This window comes from Meleagris gallopavo, chromosome 4 (assembly GCF_905368555.1).
Source record: "Meleagris gallopavo chromosome 4, MGAL_WU_HG_1.1, whole genome shotgun sequence".
NCBI lineage: Eukaryota > Metazoa > Chordata > Aves > Galliformes > Phasianidae > Meleagris > Meleagris gallopavo.
Window position 1 is genome coordinate 11,552,563 of NC_139407.1, and position 24,005 is coordinate 11,576,567.

General features: G+C 36.6%; 1 protein-coding gene across 13 annotated transcripts in view; it reads right to left on the reverse strand.

Annotated features, from left to right (window-relative positions):
• Nucleotides 1-24,005, reverse strand: part of TTC29 (tetratricopeptide repeat domain 29) — a 317,361-nt gene that overhangs the window by 43,770 nt on the left and 249,586 nt on the right. For all 13 annotated transcript variants that reach the window (XM_085222176.1, XM_085222178.1, XM_085222186.1 and 10 more), the window contains 3 exons: nucleotides 11,903-11,994; nucleotides 6,544-6,667; nucleotides 3,573-3,804 (listed from right to left, as the gene is read on the reverse strand). In XM_085222176.1, coding sequence (XP_085078302.1) covers nucleotides 3,573-3,804; nucleotides 6,544-6,667; nucleotides 11,903-11,994 — 448 coding nt within the window. The remainder of the gene's footprint in view (nucleotides 1-3,572; nucleotides 3,805-6,543; nucleotides 6,668-11,902; nucleotides 11,995-24,005) is intronic.

A 24,005-nucleotide genomic window follows, 5' to 3' on the forward strand; every position in this document is an offset into this window, starting at 1 on the left:
AGAATGTACTATTACATCTGTGAGAGTGGGAGAAAGAATATTAAGGGACTACGTATTTGGGAGAATGGAAGAAAGATCATTTCACTGCATTTTCTAAGCTATAGTTTTAGCAGTGCATGCATTTTAGATCACACTGAAGGCTGCTCAGGTGTAGAATGCTAGAAATAGTTCAAATCATTTTGAAAAATGGAAGTGTTAATGGGACAAGATATCTCTATTGATCACAAGACTTCACAATTGGTGGTGGTGGTGAGACAATCATCTGTGCTGTGAACGTGCTACTATAAAACAAACAAACAAAAACATACTAACAAAAAACCACACAGAAAATCCTACAGTAAAACATGTTAATTTTGTGAAGTTGCATTTTCTAAAAATCAATACATGTAAATACAAATTTTGGTTGAAAGCACATAACATTTCTCAAGGAAACAACAGAAGAATTTTTCGTATGAGGAAAATGAAATATCTGACCTTTAATCCTACTGTTAAAAATGGCTACATGATTTTGGGCTTCCAAGGTCTCTTGCTGAAGCATAGCCCTGTCAGATGCAATGACCTGGATCAGGAGTTGCCACACTCACAGAAAACACAATTCCTGAGCAGCATTACTTGTAATCAATATCCAAAATTTGATCCAAAATTTTCGTGCCTTCAAATTTATCAGGTATTGCACTCCCTTTCAGAAGGCAACAAGTCAGGAGATTAGTTATCAAGAGGCCTAAGAAAAACTCTCCTCAGGCAATACTGTGGTTTCCTTTTTTAGGCTTTAACATGGAGTCACAAGAATTTTTACCTCAAGATACCCAGATTCAGCTGATAATTATTTTGCATACTTTTGACAAAACGAAGACTAAAAAAAAACCCCACATTTGTTCTTGCAGCAGCATCCCACAATGGCATAAACTCTTACAAGTGAAGTCAGCTGACTGAATCAAATACAGCAGACAGAAACACATTCACCTTTGCATTTATGAACACGGTTTTCTGACAATTGCATCCCTTTCTTCCACGACAGCTTTGGTCAAAACATCCATTTTATTAATTACTCAATTTACCTCAACCTTTGTTATGGTTTCTTCCTAGGTTAGGTTATTGAAACAATTGATTCAGAAAATACATCTGTGCTGAAAGATACGAGGTATCTGGCAGTACTTGGATTTAAATGTTACGTTCCTCCACCAGCCTAATTACTTTTTTTTTGTTAAGACTACAGAAACTACTTCTATTTTTTTATTTTTTTTATTTTTTTTTTTGGCATAGAAAAATATATCCAGTCAGATCAGTTAGAAACGAAAACTTATTACCTTCCTTCTTCCTTTCATTAAATTCCCCTGCGGATTAAGAACTACTACTGTGTCTTGTCTTGAGCAGTTTTATCCTCAAAAAGACTGAGAAAAATCTAGCAGATTATCAATGCTGAGCTGTTTGAAAGAGCAAGAAATACTGTTCTATTATCGCAGCAGGAATTTCCAAAGCGGTAAGTTCATCATAGGATGCACAGACATTCTGCTGGATGATAGAAGAAAGGCTGTACCTGGAACTCAAAGCTGGTGAATCCTAATGCTGAAAAGGTGCCAGCTCGTGTTTTGCCAGAGAAAAATATTAACAATGTAATGCCAGCTCTAACTAGAGATTTGGCACACAAAACATGAAGAGTGTTACAGATTGTGCTGACAGTGTGACACGATGTTTTCCTGGATGTAATCTGGGTATCTTGAGAGTAAGCTTGGAGCACTAATGAGAAAAATGATATTGAACTGGAAGAGCTGTTAAATATGCAGTAGCCACAGGGTTCCTAGAGTTTACTGGAACTAAAATGAAAATTGTAATGCCATCAATAACACTGTAAACTAGGTAGAAATGCTGAAGGTAAAGAATCTCAGCAGGCAAAGCTTGTTTCTGCTACCATGCTTGCCAGGACATAAAAAGCTTCTCTAATAACTCTCTTTTTATCCCTGTAGTCTTGTTAAAGAGAAGCAAGAAACTTCAGCTTAAAGGAACACACACATTTCAGGATATAAATGAACATCACAACTGGCTAGAGAAAACTGTGTAAAAGCTGAATGGAAAACCATGTAGGTGCAAGAAGTAAAGCACATACTGAACATACGAAGATTATTCTATTTCTTCATGACTCTGTGTTTTACTTTTTGCTGTTGACACTGCTAACTTTTTATTGGCAGTGTATCTCTTTATTGCAGATGCAGCTAATCATTCTCATATGAAACACATGCAAAGTTGCTTGACATGGAGTTCTTTTACCATCTCTGCTCACATTCTTGTCGTCTTCACTACATTCTGCACTGAAGGTCTAAAAATTCACCTCTTTGCAGGCGACATGAACTCTGCCAGCTAACAAAATTTGTTTCCAATAACAATGCTGGGTATTCACTTATCAAGGAAAGAAAATCACAAATATACATAAATGGACACTGACAAAGAAATGCATTGTCATTAAGGAGGAACTGCCCTAATAACATCACTAGAAAACTAAACAGTTCTTAACTCTTCCGCATGCCGATGAAGGTCCTTGTCTCATATTTCTCCCTTATTTCCAGCATCTGATGTCCTGACACCTGTGAAACCACGAATTACCAGGCTACTAACTATTTATTCTCTATATGCAATTAATTACCAAAGCTATTCTTAACTTTTCCTATTCTATGAAAGAAAAACATACAGAAGAAAGACAGAGAAGCAGTTCTTTGTTTTTGAGAATATGAGAAGGGGGGGAATTCTGGACACAGTACCCATAAACCCTGGATCTCCAAACTTCCATTGTGAGTATTATCGCAGATCTCTTTCCACTTTACTCAAGATTCACAAGTATACAGAGAAAAAAAATTTCAAACGAGTAGATTTCTCTCTTTCTTCCTCACTGCAATACAGTTTACTTGTATCAGTAAACTGATAACGGATAATTCAATTTTTCTTGTATTTACATATACTACAGGTGGAAAAAAAAAGACAATGAAAATTTTGCCAGTGAAGAAAGAAGTCTACTCCACACAAAGTTCTTCCCTCTTCTGTATCTGAGACAGTGAAACACGGAGGACAAGTCACAGAGTTTTTCCTCCTCTCCACAATGTTGCTTACATACTAGGATAACAAAAATAAAACAGAAAACTCTTCTGAATTCATTACAGTGTGAACGATGCTAAGCGGAACATACTTCTTACCTTGGATAACAGAAAATTTATTTTTGGATGTACCTAAAGAATTGACTGCAAATTAAGATTTTTTTTTTTTTCTTAAGTTTAAAACCACAGCATTTGACTAGACTTAGAGACCAACTTACCCAGAACTGTGATGCTTTGGAAAAAACAGCACAGAAAAAGTTATCTTCCGTAGCAACTACTGCTATCTGTTTCTCTCTGCTATATTGTCTTAAACCTATTTAATTCTATCTTTAAAATAAGCACACAAAGGAGAAAATCTAACCTTCATTCAACACTAGGGTAATCCAGTAGGGTTAAACACAAGAAATAATTTAATAAAACTCTACAAGAAAAATGACTTAACTACTGAGGACAATACAGCACTAATGTGCTTCATAACCAATGTCTTACCGACTGTGAGAGGGTCAGTGCACATGTCGCTTCTGTTCTCCTTCCATGCCAGCAAGTACTTGAGGCTGATGGGATCTTCTGCTTCTATATGGCTGTTAAATGCCACCATCAGCTTATGAGCCATTGCAATGCCACAATAAGTCCTTGTTTCATTAGCTAAGGACAAATTATTTAAAGTGTTTGCTGCCTCAAAAGCCTGAGTGAAATATTCAAAAGCTTTGTCGTAATTCCCCTAGCAAAGAAAAAAAAAAAAAAAAAAGAATAAAAACAATTGTATAAACCACTTGCAGTCACCTGTATATTACCTTGTTACTAGAACCTGCTTCTCTTGCACCTGGGAGATTTTGCAGCTGAGAGGCCAACTCATAGAATGACTCGTGGCACAATAGTAAGAAAATCACTCTCCCTTGCAGCTTTATTTTTAAAATACAAAAAAGAACGCTCATTTCTTTATCAGTAACTGCATCATTTTTAGTTGCCTGGATAGTATTTTGAACATGCAAATCACTGTTTCAATGTGAAGTATTAATACCAATTTCAGCCAAGCCAATTAGGAATTATCACCATTGTTTCATTGTCATACCTTCAGGAGGAAAAGTCCTAATTTACCACTGGGATAATAAATTTTAGAAAAGAAATATTTAAAATGGAAAACAACAACAACAAACAAATGAGGCTAATGAAGCAGTGAACACAAAACAACAGAAAGAACAGAAATGAAAGCCTACAGATTTATGGGAGCAAAAGTTTGTATGCTCAAAGACATTATTCCTAATTAAACAAAAAGAGAAATAGTAGGAAAGAAAAATATGTCAGCCATTCCTAAACAGAGAAAATCCAAAGATTTTATCTGTTTATCTGAACCGTACAGAAACCCAAAATTCATTAATCCAGTAAAAAGGAGCATAAACTGTAGTAGATAGCACAAGGGCTGCTCCAAAAATAATGCCTCCTATTTTATTATGTTGGCTCACAACATCAGAGGCAGCTGCTGGTGGGATGGTAGCAGAGGCTGAACCTTCCTACCAATATTTGACTACATTGTTGCTGTGTGACAGATGACAGCAGAGGGGCAGTCTGACAACATGGCGTCTGACATGGAAATGCTTATGAAGCAAAGGTGTGTCACTGAATTCCTCCATGTGGAAATAAATGGCACCCACTAACATTCATCTACATTTGCTCAACATTGTTAGAGACCAAACAGCGGATGTACGCACAGTGAAGTGGTGGGTGATGTGTTTCAACAGAGGTGACAGAGATTTGAAAGATGGCCATACATATTTCGGTGAGAGTGGGATGCAGGCTCCTTGTTCACTGGTGAAAACACATAACTAATGGTAGTGACTATTGTGAAAAATAGTGTTCTGTAGCTGAGAATTTGCTCTACCCAATAGTGTTATTTTGCTCTTTATATCTGTTGCTGTTTCCGTGGAAATAAACAGAAGGCATTACTTTCAGAGTGACCTACGTATCTTGAAAGAGTTAGAAAAGTATAAAAGCTATTTTTTTTTAAATGTAAATTTTAGAAAAAAAACTGAACTTCCTGACCAAGCAGGAATGAAGAAAATAGTAAATGAATGTAATTATATGGAAAAAGATAAGTTATTTGTACTGATAGCTCTCTCCCCTCAATGGATCATTTGTGGTGGAAATCTTGACCTCAGGCCTACAAAGAAGAAAGTTTGATATTTTTCTGAGCAAAATAAACCAAAAAAGAAGTCAAGAAACAAGTCAAAGGGAAAAAAAATCTTGTGAGCAAGTCATTATGTTCATCTCTTACCTGATATTGAAAGAACAAGTTCTGGCTATTGCCAGCGATAGACAAATTATGTCCATTATTCAAATTAGGTATAGCTGGCCTGCTCCATGGAAGGTGCCTCCCTGTTCTCCAGTTTGTGAAGAATCCTGCTGCCCTGATGCTACAAACTGACCTGACTGAAACTATGTTCAGAGATGTCTGATACTGTCACTCTCTACTTGTTATAGTAAGATTGGAATTCCCTTCTGCATTGTGGAGACCGGAAGTACAGCCTACTTTCATACTTGTTGATCTTGATCAACTGCTTTTGCGGATCAAAATTTGTATGACTGTTAAAAGCTGTGTGAAACGTTAAAAAAAAAAAAGGAAAGAAGGAAGATAAATTCCTGCTTAAATACAACAGGACAGCAAAATTAGGCGTATCAGCACTCAGTAATGAATAAAGAACAATTACAGAATTTCTGCCAAAAAGTTTGCCAACAGAAACACTTAAGAGCTAGAAAGCGTGAGGTTTACTGCATACGCCTGTGTACGTACATATATACAAGCTGAAAATTTCAGCATTTTACCAGTAACATCTAAGGTGCTGTTCAGAAATAGACAGCATGATTTAGAAAGGATATTCCTATCTTTAGTAAAAGTGTTTCCTAATTTCTGCATTGTCCAGCCTGCTCAGCAAATTCAGAGACTGGCACATGGCTCAGAAATAAGGCACCTCAAAAGACCCTAGGGACCCCAGTAAAGGTAATTCTTTGTTGCCCTTAGCTTAGAACTGTCTGTCACCGCCCATCCTCTGATTTAAACAGGCCAAATTGGAGCCATCAGGTTGGATGGAACATAAAGAATCGAAAGCCCTTGTACTGTCGATACTAACCTTTGGCACCCATTTCATAAATTTGGCTGAGAGAATGTAAAGAAGAAGTCAAGCTAAGATTAAAAACTGCATATTAATATGCAATATAATATATATTCATATTTTAAAAGCACAACTTTTAAAGTATAATAAAATTTCAGTTGTGTTAACTGATGTCTCTTTAAGAGCATGCATGGCCCCAGCTGTGATTTGGATCTGTAATTTTCACAATACTGAAAGGTTCTTCTGATCTGAATTTGGGACTTGCCATTTACCTATGGTAGAACAATAACCCATGTATTAAATGTGGTGTGAAATGTTCACCTTACCCAAAACTTAAGGCATATTTTACTTACTCCTTCATTGTAAATGTTCCCGATCAATACACATGCATCCACCACACTTTGGCTTAGATGAGCATTCTCAGCAACCTTCTTAAATTCTTCCAAGCGCGTAAGACTTTCAGCCACTTTTCCCTGACTGAAGCAAAGGACAAGGGACAGAATTAAATATTCACCCAGATGGTGCCTCCAAATGCTAAGGATTTATGCCCCCGTTCCTCTTTGAGTTTATGTTATGATGACTCATCTGCTTTGTGGTAAAACTTAGACTGTAGATGGTTGCTTCAAAGCTTCCTGTGCCGAGACCAGTCCACGCAGAACATCTGAAGGCAGAATCAGATCTTTTTGAGTGAAATAAAAAAACCCTCAAAGTTCTTTAGAAAACTGTGCCCTGTTTTAAGGACAGTAGTTAAAATGCTGTTGACAATTTTGCAGGGTTTTTAGAATTTCCATTTATTAAATCTCTACTTTTTTTTCCATCTGATCAGCTGATAATATTTTCAAAACAATTGGACCTCACATCCTGACAAGGGGAGAAAGCAGGAATGCTAGCTTGCCTAACTTGGCTTTTCCTCGCTGCTTCTTGCTACACAACCCTGGCAATACAGCAGCAGCTCTATAATGGTGCTGTCTCTTAATGCTGGGGATGACTTTTCGTGAACATAACACTGCACTTTGGCTGGGTAGATCAAAGGTTGCTGGAAAGACACAGGCAAACCTATAAACTGTGAATTGCAGGTGTCACCTCCAAATCCCAGTGAGATCAGAGCAAGCTGAGGGTCACAGCTGAATCTAAGTTGAAAATTGGCTAATGTAGATTGGCAATAACACTTGCAGATTTCCATGTTATTATTATTATTATTTTTAATAAAGCTGGTCTTATTAACAACATCAGATCTCTACCATATGGTTACAAGATATAATAGACATCTAGGGTTCCTTGTGAGTAAGGCATTATGCTCTTTTTCCCTTTAAGGCTGAAGTGTTACTGCAGCTGACCTCAATATGAGCCATGAACTTGAGCCACTAATCTAGGACTACAGTATGTTAAATGTCAAGCTACCAAGCAAGACAGAAAATGCCGTCTCTTAATTAAGAAACTCACAGAAACAGAAATTTCTGTACGTGATAAAGAACTATGATTTATTTTCTACTTTAAAACACTTTCAGGTTATATTCCTGCCATAAGTGACTGACTAGGTTTCATCTGTATTTTGGTTTTTACTGCAAATCACATTAGTGATCTGTGCTTTCAAAATCCAGCACGAGTCTGCAATTTTCTGCCTTATCAAATGAAGTAATTATAATTGGGTAGAGTCTTCCACTGGAGAGGGAACACAGTAAAGCATCACAGCAAATTTACAATTTTTCAGTGACTGAAAAGGGCCAGACTCCTATAAAAGGATGCTAAAACAATGGAAACTAACATGTTTGAAACGTTCACGTATACACTCTCAAGTAAAGCTTAGTTGTCAGCAGAGCTGAATTTGATACCATTTCCTAATTTAAGTATTTTAATGAGAATATTAAATGTACTAAAAACATATGCCAAATGTCAAAAGATTACTAAATTTTAGACTTAGAAACCTCTTTTTTAACCTATGTTTTTTCCAAAGAAGAGAAAATTGAGTGTATCCCAACAGAAATCCAGCATATGGTTTATATAAGTTAAAGGACAAGGTTAAAGTGTTAGACAAATATTAATTCCAGTTTTTCTAGTTTTCTATATGCAGTGCACAGGTGCAACTTGAAGAGCATATTATATGATACAATCATTAAATCCATTCAACCAGACCTTTGAGAGTTAAAAACATATATTCTGAGGAAAAGGACTCCTCGGTCCAAGGAATGAGAATGAAACAGTGCAGAATATTTGTGTATCAAGGTGATTCCAGTTTCCAATTGGGAAAACAGGACTGTTAACACCCACATCCCCTGACAACTGTCCAATTATGTATATCACACTTGGCCTACTGTTTGCAGTAGAAGTAATCAATAAAGGATGTGGTTGAGTGAACATAGATTTTGGTTGAACCAATGCATGAAAACTTAATCATTTACTCAGAGTGGAGAAATCAAATAGAGCAGGGATGAAACAGCCACTGAGGGGTTTGTTGATTGTGCCACCAAGTTTGTGGGGTAGAGGCTGAAAGTAATAAAGCAAATGGAATCAGTGACAGGAGAAAATGTAAAAAGGGTTCCTTAATTTCATGAATTGATAGAAATGTTTTGATGTATTTTTGGTCATTTTGTATATTTCAAATAAAAATCTATGCTCCGTGTATAGAAAATATAAAAATTGTTAGGGCATATAATATCTTGCAAGCAAGCAGAAATCAATTTGACACATACTAGAAAGATGGTTCTCAGAGTTAGGACTTCACTTATGCCAACTAGCAGCCAGTTGGTACAGTCAACAATTTTTTCAAGGAAGTTCTTTTAAAAGAGCTACAGCTTGAGGTATATAAAGTATGGTAGAAGGATTACTGAAACACTTCATCCTGCACATGACCTGATAACATGATAAACAGTCTTCTTGCTCAAAGATCTAATATTTTATAGTTCCTTCAAAAATCGACATGTTATTTTTTACAGCCATATACTTTCTCTCTCCTTAGACATCACCTTCCTAAATGCATAAAATGCAATTTTCTAAAGATATAGTCATTCATGATCCCACAGAACAGTTATGATGACTTCAGCAGAAGAGATTACACATCTACAGCAACTCATTTTCCAGTTTCATGCTAAAATGCCCTATGAGATTTTTACTCCTATTAGACTTTTATGAAAATATGCACCTTTTATAGGATTGCTCATGTGATTGAATTGGATGTATAAATCATGCGTCCACAAGAAGTCATTACCATGGTGGACACTGGCAGAATAAGTCAAGAACATGATGCTATTATGTCAGATATTTCCCTGGAAAATGACATGCCTAAATGCAGATGATAAAGATTTTCTGTTTCCTATAGTCTGCGGAAACATCTGTAGCAAAGATTTCAAAGAAATTTCTAAAGCTATAGACAATTTCTGAGCCATAAGGGAGGACTCTGCTGCTTTCTCTAATATGTCACAAGGCTTTCAGTACAGACTCTCACAGACATTAAGATTATAATGCACTGTTTCAGAAGCTAGAGAAATACAATCATCTCTTTTTTTTTTAAAGGCATTATCCATCACATTTAAAATGACTTGCACAAGTCTAGTCTAGGTAAGGCTAAAAAAATCCCACAAAACAGATAGTGATCGAGTCTAGAGACTTCTACCAACAGTAATTATTCATGCATTCATCCAGTATTTTCTAAATTTACCAGACATTGACTTCTTTGCTATATCAACCAAAAGTTTAGTATGAAAGTAAACAGAAACTTATATTTTTTCTAAATTAAAAATTTAATAGCCTCTCTTTACATTAGCTTTTTCTACATAGTATTACACTGTTATTTCATGCCTTCTCCTCCAAGTACCAAGGAAGAACAAGCAGAACTGGACTTTTTATGAAAAGTACTGCTGCCGAGTTTTGAAAACTAAGTTTGCTGTCATCCTGTCTTACAGAATGTTTTCTATTAGGGAGTAACACTAGCAAAAATGCATTTAAACAGAAGGACTTGCTTAAGACAAAGATCACAGAGCCACAGAATAGTTAAAGTTTGGAAGAGGTGGATATCAAGTCCATCTGCCTGGCTCAGAACAGGGTCAAATAGAAGAAGATTGTGTCCTGGGGGTTTTGAATAATTTTTGAATGTTGTTTTGATCCAACAACCTTTCTAGACTACCCGTTTCAGCATTCATCCTCACAATAATTTTTTTGTGTGCGTTTAAGTGGACTCTCATGTATTTCAGTTTGTGATCATTGTCTTCTGTCCTGTCAGCGAGTACCACTGAAAAGGGCCTAGCTCTGTCCTCTTTACTACTGTTTGAGAGATACTGATTAAATCCCCTCTGAGCCTTCTCTTCCACGGGCTGAAGCATCCCAGCTCTCTCAGCCTCTCCTCCCAGGACAAATGCTCCAGTCTATCATCTTTACAGCCCTTTGCTAGTCTTGGTCCACTGTGCTCAAGTCTCTCTTGCACTGAGAGATGGAGCACATACAATGCTCCTGAGGTGACCTCACCAGTGCTGAGTAGAAGTGCAGGATCACGTCCCTTGACCTACTGGCAATGCTCTCTGTAATGCAGGTTGCTTTTTGCCATAACTTGACATTGCTGGCTTCTTGGGCTACTTGGCTCATGATCTCTTGTTCACTAGAAAGCCCAGGCTCTTCTCTGCCAAGCTTCTTTCCCTCCAGTCAGTCCACAGCCTGTACTGGTGGTGCCTGGGGATATTCCTTCCAGGGTATAGGACTTTGCTTTTCCCTCTCCTGAGCTTCACAAGACTCCAATTAGCCCTTTTCTGCAGAGAGGCTAGATCCGTTTGAATGATACAACCATGTGATATATCATCTACCTCTCCTCAGTTTTACATTAACCACAAGCATGCTGATGGTGCACTTGGTCACATTATCCAGGTTGTTAACAAAGGTACTAATCAGTACTGGTGCTGATATCAACCTCTGGTGTCCTGGGTCTACTGCTTGTGACTGGCCTCCCACTGGGCTTCATACTAAATGCACGTAGGTGCTTTTATTCCAGAGTATCTAAAACAGAGAAAGGAAATCAATATGCATTTTCTAGGTATGCCCTCTTGGCTGTCATAGGCCACTTTTTATCCAGACTACTGCTTTTTGTAAATTCAGGGAACTCGTGAATACTCTTGAGAGCTCAGACACCTCAATTCTACTGTCTCACTGTATCATGGTAGCCAAGTATGTCAAAGTCACTCATAGCAATAGCTGGCGTACCAGCAACAACATCTTTTGCAGTTAAGCTTACACAAGTTTTGAAAATGCGACCTGATCTTTAAAGTCTGTTTCGTGGCTTCTGTGCTTCTCTAGAATGTTCAGAATATGAATAACCGTATCAGAGCGATGAAGCATACTATATTCTTAGCGTTTTTCTATCTTTTTTTAGCCTGAAAAATACGCCTGGATTTCAGTTCTTCTGCAAGACCTTTCCCAATTTTGTGGAAAAAAAAATATATAAAAAAAATTAAAAAAAAAAAGAAAAAAGCCCTCAAATTATGGGGGATAGGAGAGGGGGGGCGGGGGAGTATAAATCTGTTTATAGGTACAGAAAAATCTTTGGATCATACATTAAAAAAAATTGTAAGAGTCTAAAATAACTTTCAATGAAAGGGTCACTTACTGCAAGAAGGGCGCTGCTTAAAATTTAAGCAGTCAGTAATGGGAAGCGACAGACCTCTAACAATTTAAGTCTTTCACAGTTGAATGAATCTGCAGTGACAGCCAGACAAGGATGTGCTAACCTACCTTACCAGGATCTTGTCTATAGCTTCATATGCTCTTCTTAGGCCTGCAGAATCACACAGTGCTGTGAAGATTTTTATAGATGTGTTCAAAATCTGTGAAACAGAAAAATAAAACCCAATAACTACAATGCTACGGATTTCTTTCTTTTTTTCTTTTTCTTTTTTTTTGGGGGGGTGGGGGTGTGTGTGTGCATATGCGTGTAATCCTTGTGCTCATAAAAAATGCAAAATTAAAGTTTTACTATATTTGTATTTTTTTTTAATTAGTTGTAATAGAAACAAGTCTCTGATCATCACTCATAGTTGTTTGATACTACACAATAACTACAAACTAAAAAGATCAAACTTGTATTTAAATGTCTCCGTTTTGGAGCTTTGCAAAAAAATGAAGAGATGTTACCAGATTCACAATTTAAATTTCCTTATTTATAATTTAAAATATTTCAAAAAGCTGTGCTTTCATGAATTTCTATGAATCAATACATTAATACAATGCCCTTTGTATTCAAAGAGTTTTAGAAAATACATTCAAATACAATTTATTTATTTTTCTTTCTTTAAAGTATGAGAACTTTTTTAGTATAATTCAAGTGCATAAGAATTGAATAAATTGCAGCTTACATGTTTAAGCAAGGATTACTTAAAATACTGTCGATAATTTTGTTATATTTATGACTAATTATTCAGGCACACTAGCAACCTGTTAATATTGGGACATACTCTTTTATTCGTGTCCTCTCTCATAACTGAGGGCTTACAGCCACTGCACAAAGCATATGATCTTAATTTAACACTGACATCACCTGTATTGCATAGTTTCTCTTTTCATTTCCAATGGTGGCGAAGGGAGAATGCATACGAAATTAAATCCTGTTCTTTCCTTCTTCTCTCTTTGTTGCTTGACCCAACCTATTACACACATGAGAACACAGGAGATCTCCAAAGACTATCTATGGAAATCCTTTTTGCACATTTCCAAGAAAGGAGTAGTGAATGTCATTTACCAGCTTTGAAAGCGGATGGGAGATGCACAGGGACACGTGACAGTAGCGTGCATGCCCCAAGATGCCTATTTATGGTGAAGTAAAAGATAGGGCCCTTCCTATTAAGACTGCATCCCCTGTCATTGGCAAAGCGCGTGGTTCAAAAGAATACAACTTGTGTGTGCTAACCCTATGGATGTCACCATTTCTACTTTGTTTCTACTGCACAGCTTTCCTAGCTCTTGAAGGAGCTTTACTACACATAGATGTATTGCTAGACAAGGCTGTTATTTTTCAGCTACTGAAGCTCTGTGTGTACCAAATGTGCGGCTTGGTAATGTACAGCATACTCCTTATCTTTCCTCACGTACTTATCAAAGTTGTGTTCTGATGTTGTACATCAGCACTGCATCCTATACTTGAAGGTCATTCTCAATTGAGTTACTGATGCATATGATATGACAAAAAAAAGTGAAGGCACTACTGTTATGAACTTGTCACATCAGTTCAGAACTCACCCTAAACTGGATGCATAAGCATAGCTGTGAAGGCCTGCAGTCTGTCCTTCTGATAATCCAGGCTGGGAACAATAATGTGCAGGTGTCCAAGAAAGAATACTTGGTTCTGCATTTAGCTCAGAGGACCTGCAACATTTGCTGAAGTAACAGTGCCCATGTCAATAAGCCTGCCATGATAGCATCAGGTTTCTAAAACTTTATGTGCTGGCCTGAAAATCACCACCACTTCAAACTAACCTCTGTATTATTAAACTAGGACACAGGGCCTCCAGTGGTTCCTATCTAGCACTGAAAGCACTTACGTGCCCAAGGCTTAGGCTGCTACACTCTTTTTTTCTGTCAAACATATCACAAAACCTAAAAAGTACAGATGAAAGCCAAGAAAAAGGCATAGCCAGGGCAGCTCAAATAGAAGGTCAGTTCATTACATCTCTGCAACATCTGCTAACAAGAGGCAAGTAAGTAAATAAATGAAGTCTTTTTTCTTTTTTTAATTAGGAACATTCATTTAAAATCCAAGATCTTCAAAAATCGTACGTATCATTCTAAACAGAGATTAAATAAAAATAATGAAGTCATCTTGGGGAAAGAAATATTGAGAGATTACGACAGAAAACATATGAAAAAATATTCTAGGTCTGCATTTCAAATAACTCCTCCAGCTTCAGGTACTTGGTGGGGACAGAGAAAGAGACACATTTGTGATGGTAAGAAGCAATTCCCCTCTATGCCAGGAACCATTTATGTAGGTTATGTAAAAAAGGGCCTCCTCACCTACGGTTTGTGCTTCATTTTCAACATTCAAGATAGGAAAAGAAGAGGATGTAGAACAGAATAAAACACTGGATTAATACGTTAACATTAGAGGATTTCACCCAGAGACTCTTGTACAATTTTAATTATCATTTAAAATGAAGAAAATTACAGATCTTTCATGATGATGAATCCAATGGAATTGACACAGTGATTGCTACCGGAATTTGTAAACAGCCTGAAAACACTAAGTGGACACTAAAATGTCCTGATTTATTTTCAAGGGATATTAACAACCAGTTAATCTATTTGTATTCCTATGAATACTATGTAAGAAAAGACATGCTTGTGGTAAGAGTTCAGACTGAGTAGGCATGGCTGGGCCATTCACCTGCTAGTACTCTGATAAGGGGATAAATATTGGGAAGACTGACCATCCAGCTTGCACGGAATTCACATGCTCCCTTGAATGCTGATCCGTGTTTAAACACACATGTAGGTCAGAAACAGGTCTTTCATTTTGGCCAATCTGTGCAGAAGACAGCATCATTCAAGGAAGAGGTGGAAGATGTCAATAACTAGTGCTGGAAACATAAAAATGCATAATGAATGTGCAGTTTGGTTGTGTTTATGATCTTATGGAATACAACTACCATTACACAAAGGATGGAAAAATTGATTTAGACTGCAGAACAAATATCTGCTTGTTAAGGGAACACACTTCTGCTCCAGTATTTAATGGTAAATACTGTACATTAAAATTTCATCTTGGTAATTTTTCTCCTGGTAAGGAAATGCAAATAAAAATTGTGTAAAGAAATACTGAATGGGACTACATAAGAATCTGTATTATTAAAATACATTTAAAATAGTGGGCTTGGGCATTATACAAATCTAGCTGATTTTCCTTTTCAAAAAGTCAGAGTTTGCAGAGATTTAGAGTTTCTGAAGGAGCAAAACATATTTATTTATTTACTTATTTTCCATGTACCAAGAGTTTTGAGAAAAGATGCTCCTGCAACAGTTTTATCCTGATGATGCTAGGTTCAAGCATCGTTGTAAAAATTTCTGTACTGTTTCAAAGAGTACTTCATACTCCAATTAACGTGTGCGTAAATTTCATGGTATATGAACTTGAACCAATTAAAATAATGTATGGTTTGACTTAGAAAGAAAAAATAAGGTAAGACTAACAAAATAAAGACTATTAAAGCTGCAACAATTATGTTCACAAATTAGGTTTTTGGCCCTCTGTGAGCATGCACAAGGACCGTCTCAAAAAATAAAAACTGTCTCTTAAAAAAAAAGAAGGAAAATCAAAATCCAATACAGAAATGAAGACTGAGTTTCAGTAACTTGTTCTCTAGGGTTCGAAGAAGTGGTAGAGTGGTAGCGTGAAGACTTGAACTTTATCTTCTATATTACAGATCACTGTTCAGAGTGCCATCCACTATTATCTCGTTGTATATTGGGGAAAAAAAAGGGGTGAAATTTTTTTTTTTTTCACTCCAAAATGGAAATTAAAGTATCTGAAGTAGCAGTGTATGATTGTTTTGTTTTCTTTTTCATAGCAGTTGCATATGAGTGCATCTGGAAGGAGGATAGCTACTCTGGAAGCAGCAGTTTGATTAGAGAAACAGCCAACTCCTGTTTCTTTGCAACTCTACTGTGGCTACAATTTGTTACAGCACAGAAATAAAGCAAAATAAGGGTAAATTCCCAAAGTAGATCTTATTTGTGGCATAGCTCTCACACTAATTCTGTACATAGAGATGAATTACACGTTTGCCTCCTTAGCCAAGAAAAACATCAGTCAGATCTCAGACCTAGATTTGCTTTTCCGTTATTTCAGCATTCTGCCATGTGACCCTCCTGGGGTTATGCCATTAACACCATCCACTCTCTCAGATCTGCCCATTTCCAAAATCTCACCTTTTAAAATTTTGTTCTTGATGTTATCACACCTGCATTCCTTTGTATATACAGAAACACATTACACATCTCATTGCTACACACTGTAGATTAACAAAATAGGACACAGGCTTTGCTAAACCTCAATATGTACATCTGGGGATAATGGATGAAAGAGTAAAAATTGAAGGTATGAATTTATGTTGAATAAAGAATGCCTATCCAAGTCAACATAAGATTAATGTTACAGGCAGCACTTTATCATTTTGGTAAAAACATTACTCTGACAAAAACACGATGGGATAATATTGATTTATAATACTGTAACTTTAAAAAACACAAAACCACAGTTCTGCTCTCAGCTTTGGCACTTGATATTATTGTCAAACTTTATTGGAAACACATTTATTTTGATTTCTGAAAATCTAACAGTGTTTAGCCATTTCACGGCTGGTGAACAGTAAAGATGCTTCTGCCTCATTTACAGATCCTGAACATGAATCAAACAATCAACCGCAACATTAGTCAGAGAGAACACTAGCTAATCATTTCTGACAGGCACTGCAGTAGCAGGCCAGGGCCCAGCCTGGGATAGCAGCATCTGACAAAATTTTTTTCTAGAGCCAACAATAGACGTTGGAAGATAGAAAATGCAATCAAGTAATGCCGGCCTTGTACCACTTAGTACCCCATATATTTTCAGAAAGAAAACATACTACGCTAACGGTCACCAAATAATCTTTTCCATACCATTCAGCGAAAATAAAAAAACAATACTGTCATATGCATAGGCATTTTCCAGTTCAGTGAACTCTGTCCCACAGCTCCCCAATAAATGCATATTTAAAAATAAAACGGATGCTTTTTAGTAGCTCATGCTGTAACTCTGATAATTCATTTGCTGTAGATCATGAGAAAAATCAATCAGAGGTTCTGTCACAGAGTTACCTTTCCCATCTTCTGTACTATGCTGAATTCACCACAGGGGCCAAACTGCAAAGCTTATGGAGCTTGAAGTGTGCATAACAGAAAGGACCTATGCATCCATTCCACTGCAACTACTTTCACTAACCTCACGAGGAGAATCCATAGACACACAGGTATTCTACAGGAAAATCAGAGCAGTTTTACTTTCTTCATGTTTTTGAGGTTGAGAATGCAAATTTCCTCTCAAAACTGCCATTTTTCCTATAAAAATGACATCTACTGTACATAAGGTGGACAACATTTTAATAAAAGAATAAAAATCAAAATTAAAAGAATTGTTTTCCCCAATTCCCAATTTTCTGGTTTGGTTTTTTTTTTTTTTTTTTTGATCAATGTTTACCCCTTAACCAGTAATATACTGAATTAGATGACATTTTGATAACATTTCAATACCAGTGCAGCCCTTATTACCATAATTCAAGTGGGTACATGCCTGTGGCAATTCTGAGTAAGAACAAAGAAGATTTTCACAATACAAATTTGGACATATTCTTAGTTTGGACAAAACGCTGTGTGCAAGAGGTTGAACAGCAGTAAGAAAATTATATTGCTCATTTAATGTATTGATTATAGCAGAGCTTATTGATCCCAGGAAAACAATACACAAACATCAAACGAATGGCAGCCCTTGCCTTGTTAAATGCTTGGGCATAACGAGCACCTAGAAGTAGTATAATATTCAGGTTGTATGCTCACAGTTAAGACATACTAATACTGGATGCCATGCTGAGGAATGAGGGGGTAGTCCTTGAATTGCTAGGATTGCTCTCCCTAGAGCACAGGTTTTTGATAAGAGGTGGCTATTATTAAGGTGCTACTTGGATGACACTGCTGGAAAAATAGTTGCTCCTTCCATTTCTCTCCTGTTATACTTGGCAAGCAAGTGTAATATTTACATAATTTTACATAATGTAATATTTGATGCTCTATGAACTTTCACAGCAATGCTAGCTTCAAGTTATTCCTGTCTATATTTGCTTGGAGCATTAAAGCCCTGGGGAGATAGATTAATGTTTCACTTATTTCTTAACAGTCTATCAGGACAGAATCTAGATTCTTTTCTGGTCTAAAGCGTTTCTTCTACACTTTACATAACATTCAGAATATAGGTGTTTTGCTTCAATTCTGAATGGGAGATAAGTAAATAAAAACAACTCATTAAAAAACTTCATTTCCACAGAACCACTTCTACTTTCTGTTGGATTTCATGAGGTCACGAGTTGACTCTCAATGCTTGGTTTTTCTGCAAGCAAACTTCAAAACCAGGAAATGTACAGATGATAGAATAAACGCTAACTTCTGTCCTTATTCTTATTTTTTTGCTATTAGCTTCTGTATTACTGTTGTTAATTCTGGCCTTCTGGACCACTAACAGTGAAATTCTCATTCTCTGTAACTACAACTTTTGTAGAATTGCAGTCATCATTCTGTTATTTAGCCCACCTCAAAAGGATTTTATTAAAATTAAAATAATAATAATAATTAAAAAAATAAGCCAGTTCAGAGCAAAAACCTATGCAAATGTCAAAGCCAGGTATTTAAATATCTAATTATTGTACAATTCAAAATTTTGACTGCAAAAGACATTACCCTAGTAAAGGTTGTTGTAATCTTCATTTAGTACAGGAACACAATGTTTTTCCAAACCAGCCACTGTTGGCATATTTTTTCAAAATAAAGCATGGCTTAACAGTCTGGAGTGAAGAAGCTTCATCTGTTACACTTTAACAGCAATATAAGAGGAAAATACAGTTTATGTACCCTTTCCATCCTGACAGATGTGACAATAGCTGAAAACACTACGCCTGCCAAGAGCTTTTATCAAGTATGTTATAACAACTAGTAATAAGTGTAAATAATAAATGGCCACGATCTTATGGGAAACGGTGGCAATACTAAACAATTTTTGGTGCTTGCTGATGGGAGTCTGCTAGTCTTGGAATTCCCTGGCTTCCCAGTAGAGTTTTGGCTTGACAATAAACAACAGTTTAATACTTGATCTAATCCCAGCCAGGAGGTAAGTTCAACAGCAAGCTTTTGCAGATGTTCACATCCAATAATCTATCCATAATTGATGAAACAGGGAGGTCAGATGTAATGGTTGCTACTATTCCAGCAACAAATAAATGGTTATTGACAAAACAAGCCAGTGTGGCGCTGAGTGCCGAGCAGTGACAAGCATGAAACAGTGCTGAGACAGAAGTAGTGATGTGAATACAGCCCTTCATCTTGAGAATTCCTCAATATGATGTGTGGCATGAGGGCCACTCTGACACATAAGCAGATGGAGTTGACTCATAAAGGAAAAATGAGATTCTGCAACAACATAAAAGACAAAGGCGGAGGCAGAGAAAGAATCAAGGAGAAAGGGGTGGACAAGATTGGAAATTTGGGTAAGTGCAACTATGCGAATTGTTCAAAAATGTTTTTGTATAGTATCACTGTGATCCAGATGTCTGGATTGCTTTTATCACGCTGTTGTGTCTACATGAACATACCACGCTGTCAGATTGCTGTAGCCTCCTAAGACCTTACTAACCATACTGTATGCATGTGCATGCTTCGATGCTCATTACTTTTTAGACAGAGGATCTATAAATGTTCTCCTTCATGCTCAGTAACATATTTAATCTACTCATTAAAGGACATTTTTAACTACGAAAGTTCTCCTAGCCAAAAGCAAACTTAAAATCTTAGATTTGCATAACACAATGGAAAAAAATTGCAATGATAAACAAGAAGGTATTAAAAAATGTCTGTCCGTTAAAAACTTATTTTCCTGTATAAATACGTGGAAGTAAGGGAAAAGTTCTCAATCAGATGAAAACCTGATATTTTTTTGAATTGTAACCCATGTGAGAAATGTAGTAAAAGGATTAATGGACTGTTTTTACTGACTGAATAAAATTTGAATCATTTACATGCAGACATTCACTTGAAATCTTTTGCATCCATTTCACTGCTAAAAGACAGTATTTTTACAATTTTTACTATGCAATATTCTAATATGAAAAACAGCAGAATGAAATGGTGGCCATTATTGCTATATGTAGTCATAAAAAGATTTCAAGCAGAAATATTTTAAATATTAATATTACTAAAATCACTTAAAGCACAAAGGAATGTTGAATCGATTTATTTAGAACTACAATTTATTTCACACTTTGCTACCAATTCTTTTGATCAGTTCTGCAATAATACATAAGCTGAAAGAAAAACAACAAACAAATTGCTTCTAATAATGAAGCAGCAAGCTCTAGGTTTCACACAGGGAAATTTCAGTGTTTTAACTTCTTGGCTTATTTATCTATCAAAGGGTAAGTTTTAATTTCTGTAAGATGACTGAATCAAGACCTCAATTTGATGGTTCTGATCATGTAAAGTTGTTAAGCATTTGCTACACCTGAATATTTGAGTCTGAAGTCAATGGGAATAATCACATTGAAATTTAAACATGTATTTATTAATTAAATTGCTGTAACTTGAACTATACCAACATGAGAAACCAATTTAATTTTAAAAGCCTTACATTATAGATTTTTTTAAGAGCCTGTTCATTTCAGCTAAACCGTACGAAGGAAAACAAAGCCTCGTACATTATGAATATATTTGCATTCAAGAATTGAAATTCCCAAGTTTGTACAACATGGGTACAAGTGCTCCATTTCTCAAAACATATAAGAAGCCTGGCTTCTGTAAGTTTATTATCTAATAGAATTAAACATTTCTTATAGATTTTTTCACCCATTTGCTGCAGCCCTGGCTGTAAATATATGTAAATACACTAATAGACACACTACTGAAAAGTTCTTGTTTCTCTGACATTATAAGCTACAAAATTAGATGTGATGCAATTATCCCTTGATTATAAAAGTTTTCAGGTTCCTAAGTTTAGCACACCTAAGCTAGAAATTCAATATAGTCTAAAGTAGATGAAGTAAACAACCTCTATAACATCTTTTTAACATAGAATTTTAGTGCTTTGTCTTTTTTTTTCCTATTCTCTGAGAATAAAACAGATGAAAATGTGTATACCAACAGTTATATAAAAAAATTTTTTTAGCTAACCTAGAAAAAAGTTTCAACATAGCAAGTAGAAAATGCCTGCATAAATCCCATCTTTTAAGATACAGTAGACAGCAATCAGAGTTTTAGAAAAACCTCAGCCAGGATAAATGGACTAGTTTTTAATGGTTCTATGTCCACGTGGAGGCCAGTCACAAGTGGTGTTCCCCAGGGTTCAAACTGGTCCTCTCCAACATTTTTATCAGAGGGATTGAGTGCACCCTCAGCAAATCTGCTGATGACACCACGCTGAGTTGTGCAGTTCACTCAATAGAAAGGAGGGAAGCAATCCAGGGGACCTGGACAGGCTCAAAAAGTAGGTGCATGTGAACTCCATGAGGTTTGCCAAGGTGTTGCCCTTGGGTCAATGCAATCCTAGATAAGAATACAGTTTGGGAGAAGAATTTATTGAAAGCAGCCCTGTAGAGACGTACTTGAAGGTCCTGATGGATGAAAAGCTGGACATGAGCCAGCAGTACACTCTTGCAGCCCAGAAGGCCATCTAGGAAGAAATTTTTTACTTAGGAGATGGTGAGCTGCTGGAACAGCTTGCCAAGAGAGGTTGTGGATGCCCCTCTCTGGAGGCATTAAAGGCCAGATAGGATGGGTTCAGTCTGATCTGGTCGGTGGCAATCCTGCCCATGGCACACAGGTTGGAACTGGATGATCTCTGAGATCCCCTGCAACCTAAGCCATTCTATGATTCTATGATTTGTAGCCTTATATCTCGTATCTGGTTTCTACCTTGCCTGGGAAATCAAAAGGATAAGCCATCTCCACAGGCGATATCCAGCACAGCTATCCCAAAATAATACAGTCAGGGCGAAGGCTCCACTTGTTCCCCATAACTACCAACTGCTCTGCTCTCAATGGATGCAAAGACAATCATTTGCAGAGAAATTCAAGGAGTTTTTACAGTTTTGTCCTCAACATTTGAACGTGCTCACTATGTCAGAGCCAAGTGAACCCCCAGTAAGCGAATTTTGCTACTTTTGAGTCCATAGTAACTAGCTATAAGTTTTTGAAGACAGTTGGAGTCTTATGAATACTTCTCTTGATATTATGGCAATATCTACTATTATTATTTACATGCTTCAGCATGTCAATTCTTACTGATGTTGCACTCTATCTCCTTCCAGTTCTTCTGCAAACTCACATGGTGTTTGTGTGTGCGTGCATGTACAAAGGTGCACGTGTGCATAACATAGTAATAAAATTTGCCATTTCGTAATGGATATCCTGTTGCAAAATCTTACAAAAAATACAGTTATAAGTTTGGTAAATGCTACGATTTCTAAATTCAGGATTTTTAATATGTGTATTTTGAATAAGGCTACACAAACCTTATAAATATACATAAATCCAGCAACTTTCATACCATTCTGGAATTGAAAACAAACACAAAAATTGATGTCCTCCACATATAGCTCCCAAAATTGGGGTTTTAAACTCACATTCAGATTCCTGAGAGCAGCAGTGGAAATAGTCTTAAAATTTGGAAGAGGCCTTACAGATTTATTTAACGGAATGTGCAGTCAAATCTTCAGCTCGCTGTCTTCTTGCTCTTTTGGGGTGTATGCATGATTACATTTGAAATCCTAGCAGTTGACATAAAAATCCACACATTACGGCATTTTGGTAGTCAGTCTTAGAGAATGTGAGACTCCTGAAGAATAAGGTTAACATCAGTAACTCGTTATTGCATTCACTGTTGCTATGGCAAAACATGGAAAACATGGAAACAATCTGAAAATCTTCTGACTGGCTTGTAATGCATGAAGTAACAGATTTGTTTGTTTGTTTGTTTTTTCTTTTTCTTTTTTAAGCACATTTCATTTTTTCTTGTTCCTTATGCTCTTTGATTGCTTTGTAACTCTACTGTTGTCATTCTGCAGCAGCACTGCATTTAAGACTGTTTTCTCACAAAGTGTATTCTTACTGCACATCTATCTTGACAGAAATCCACTTTACTGAGGGGAGCTATTCTGATGCCATTAACCAAGCAAAATGTAATTTGAAGAACAGGCTCAGAAGGAAAATAATACCATGTTCCAAGGCAATTAGGGTGAACATCATATAACCAAGCCAATTTGTGTGGTATACAGAAAGGTATTGAACGATTACATATCAGAACTACTGGGTATATTTTTTATTCAAGTTTTCAAGAAACTAGCTCAGATAGGAAAATGATTATCTAGAATAAACCAATGGAAGAAATCCTTCCTTGACCAAGAGACTAACTTTCATATCCAAAATAAGGTTAGGTCTTTCATCCTCTTTAAAAATTAAGCGCAGAATTAACAGCAAAGAATTAATTGAATGATCAGACATTCACTTCTTCCCTGAAGTTTCACATCTTCTTTAGTATTCTGAGCTCAGATTGTTATTTCTTACTTCTATAAGCATTTGAGGCAAAGTATTTTGTCAGGGTAACTTTTAGTACCAGTACTAATTGTTCTCACGGAATTGTGTTTGTCAGGGAATCACACAAAATCACATAATTGCAGGGGTTGGAAGGGACCTCAAGAGATCACTGAATTCAACCCATGGCTACAGCAGGCTCCCTGCAATAGGTTGCACAGGTAGGCGTCCAGACAGGTCTTGAATATCTCCATAGAAGGAGACTGTAGCCTCTCTGGGCAGCCTGATCCAGTGCTCCAACACCCTTACCATAAAGAAGTTCTTCCTTGTGTTAGTACAGAGCTTCCTATGTTCAAGTTTTAGCCCATTGCTCCTTGTCCTATTGCTACACACCACTGAGAAGAACGTGGCCTCATTCATTTGCCTCCGTCCTCCCTTAGATATTTATAAACGTTGATCAGATCCCCTGTCAGTCTTCTTTTCCCCAGGCTGAACAGACCCTGGTTATTCAGCCCTTTATCATCTT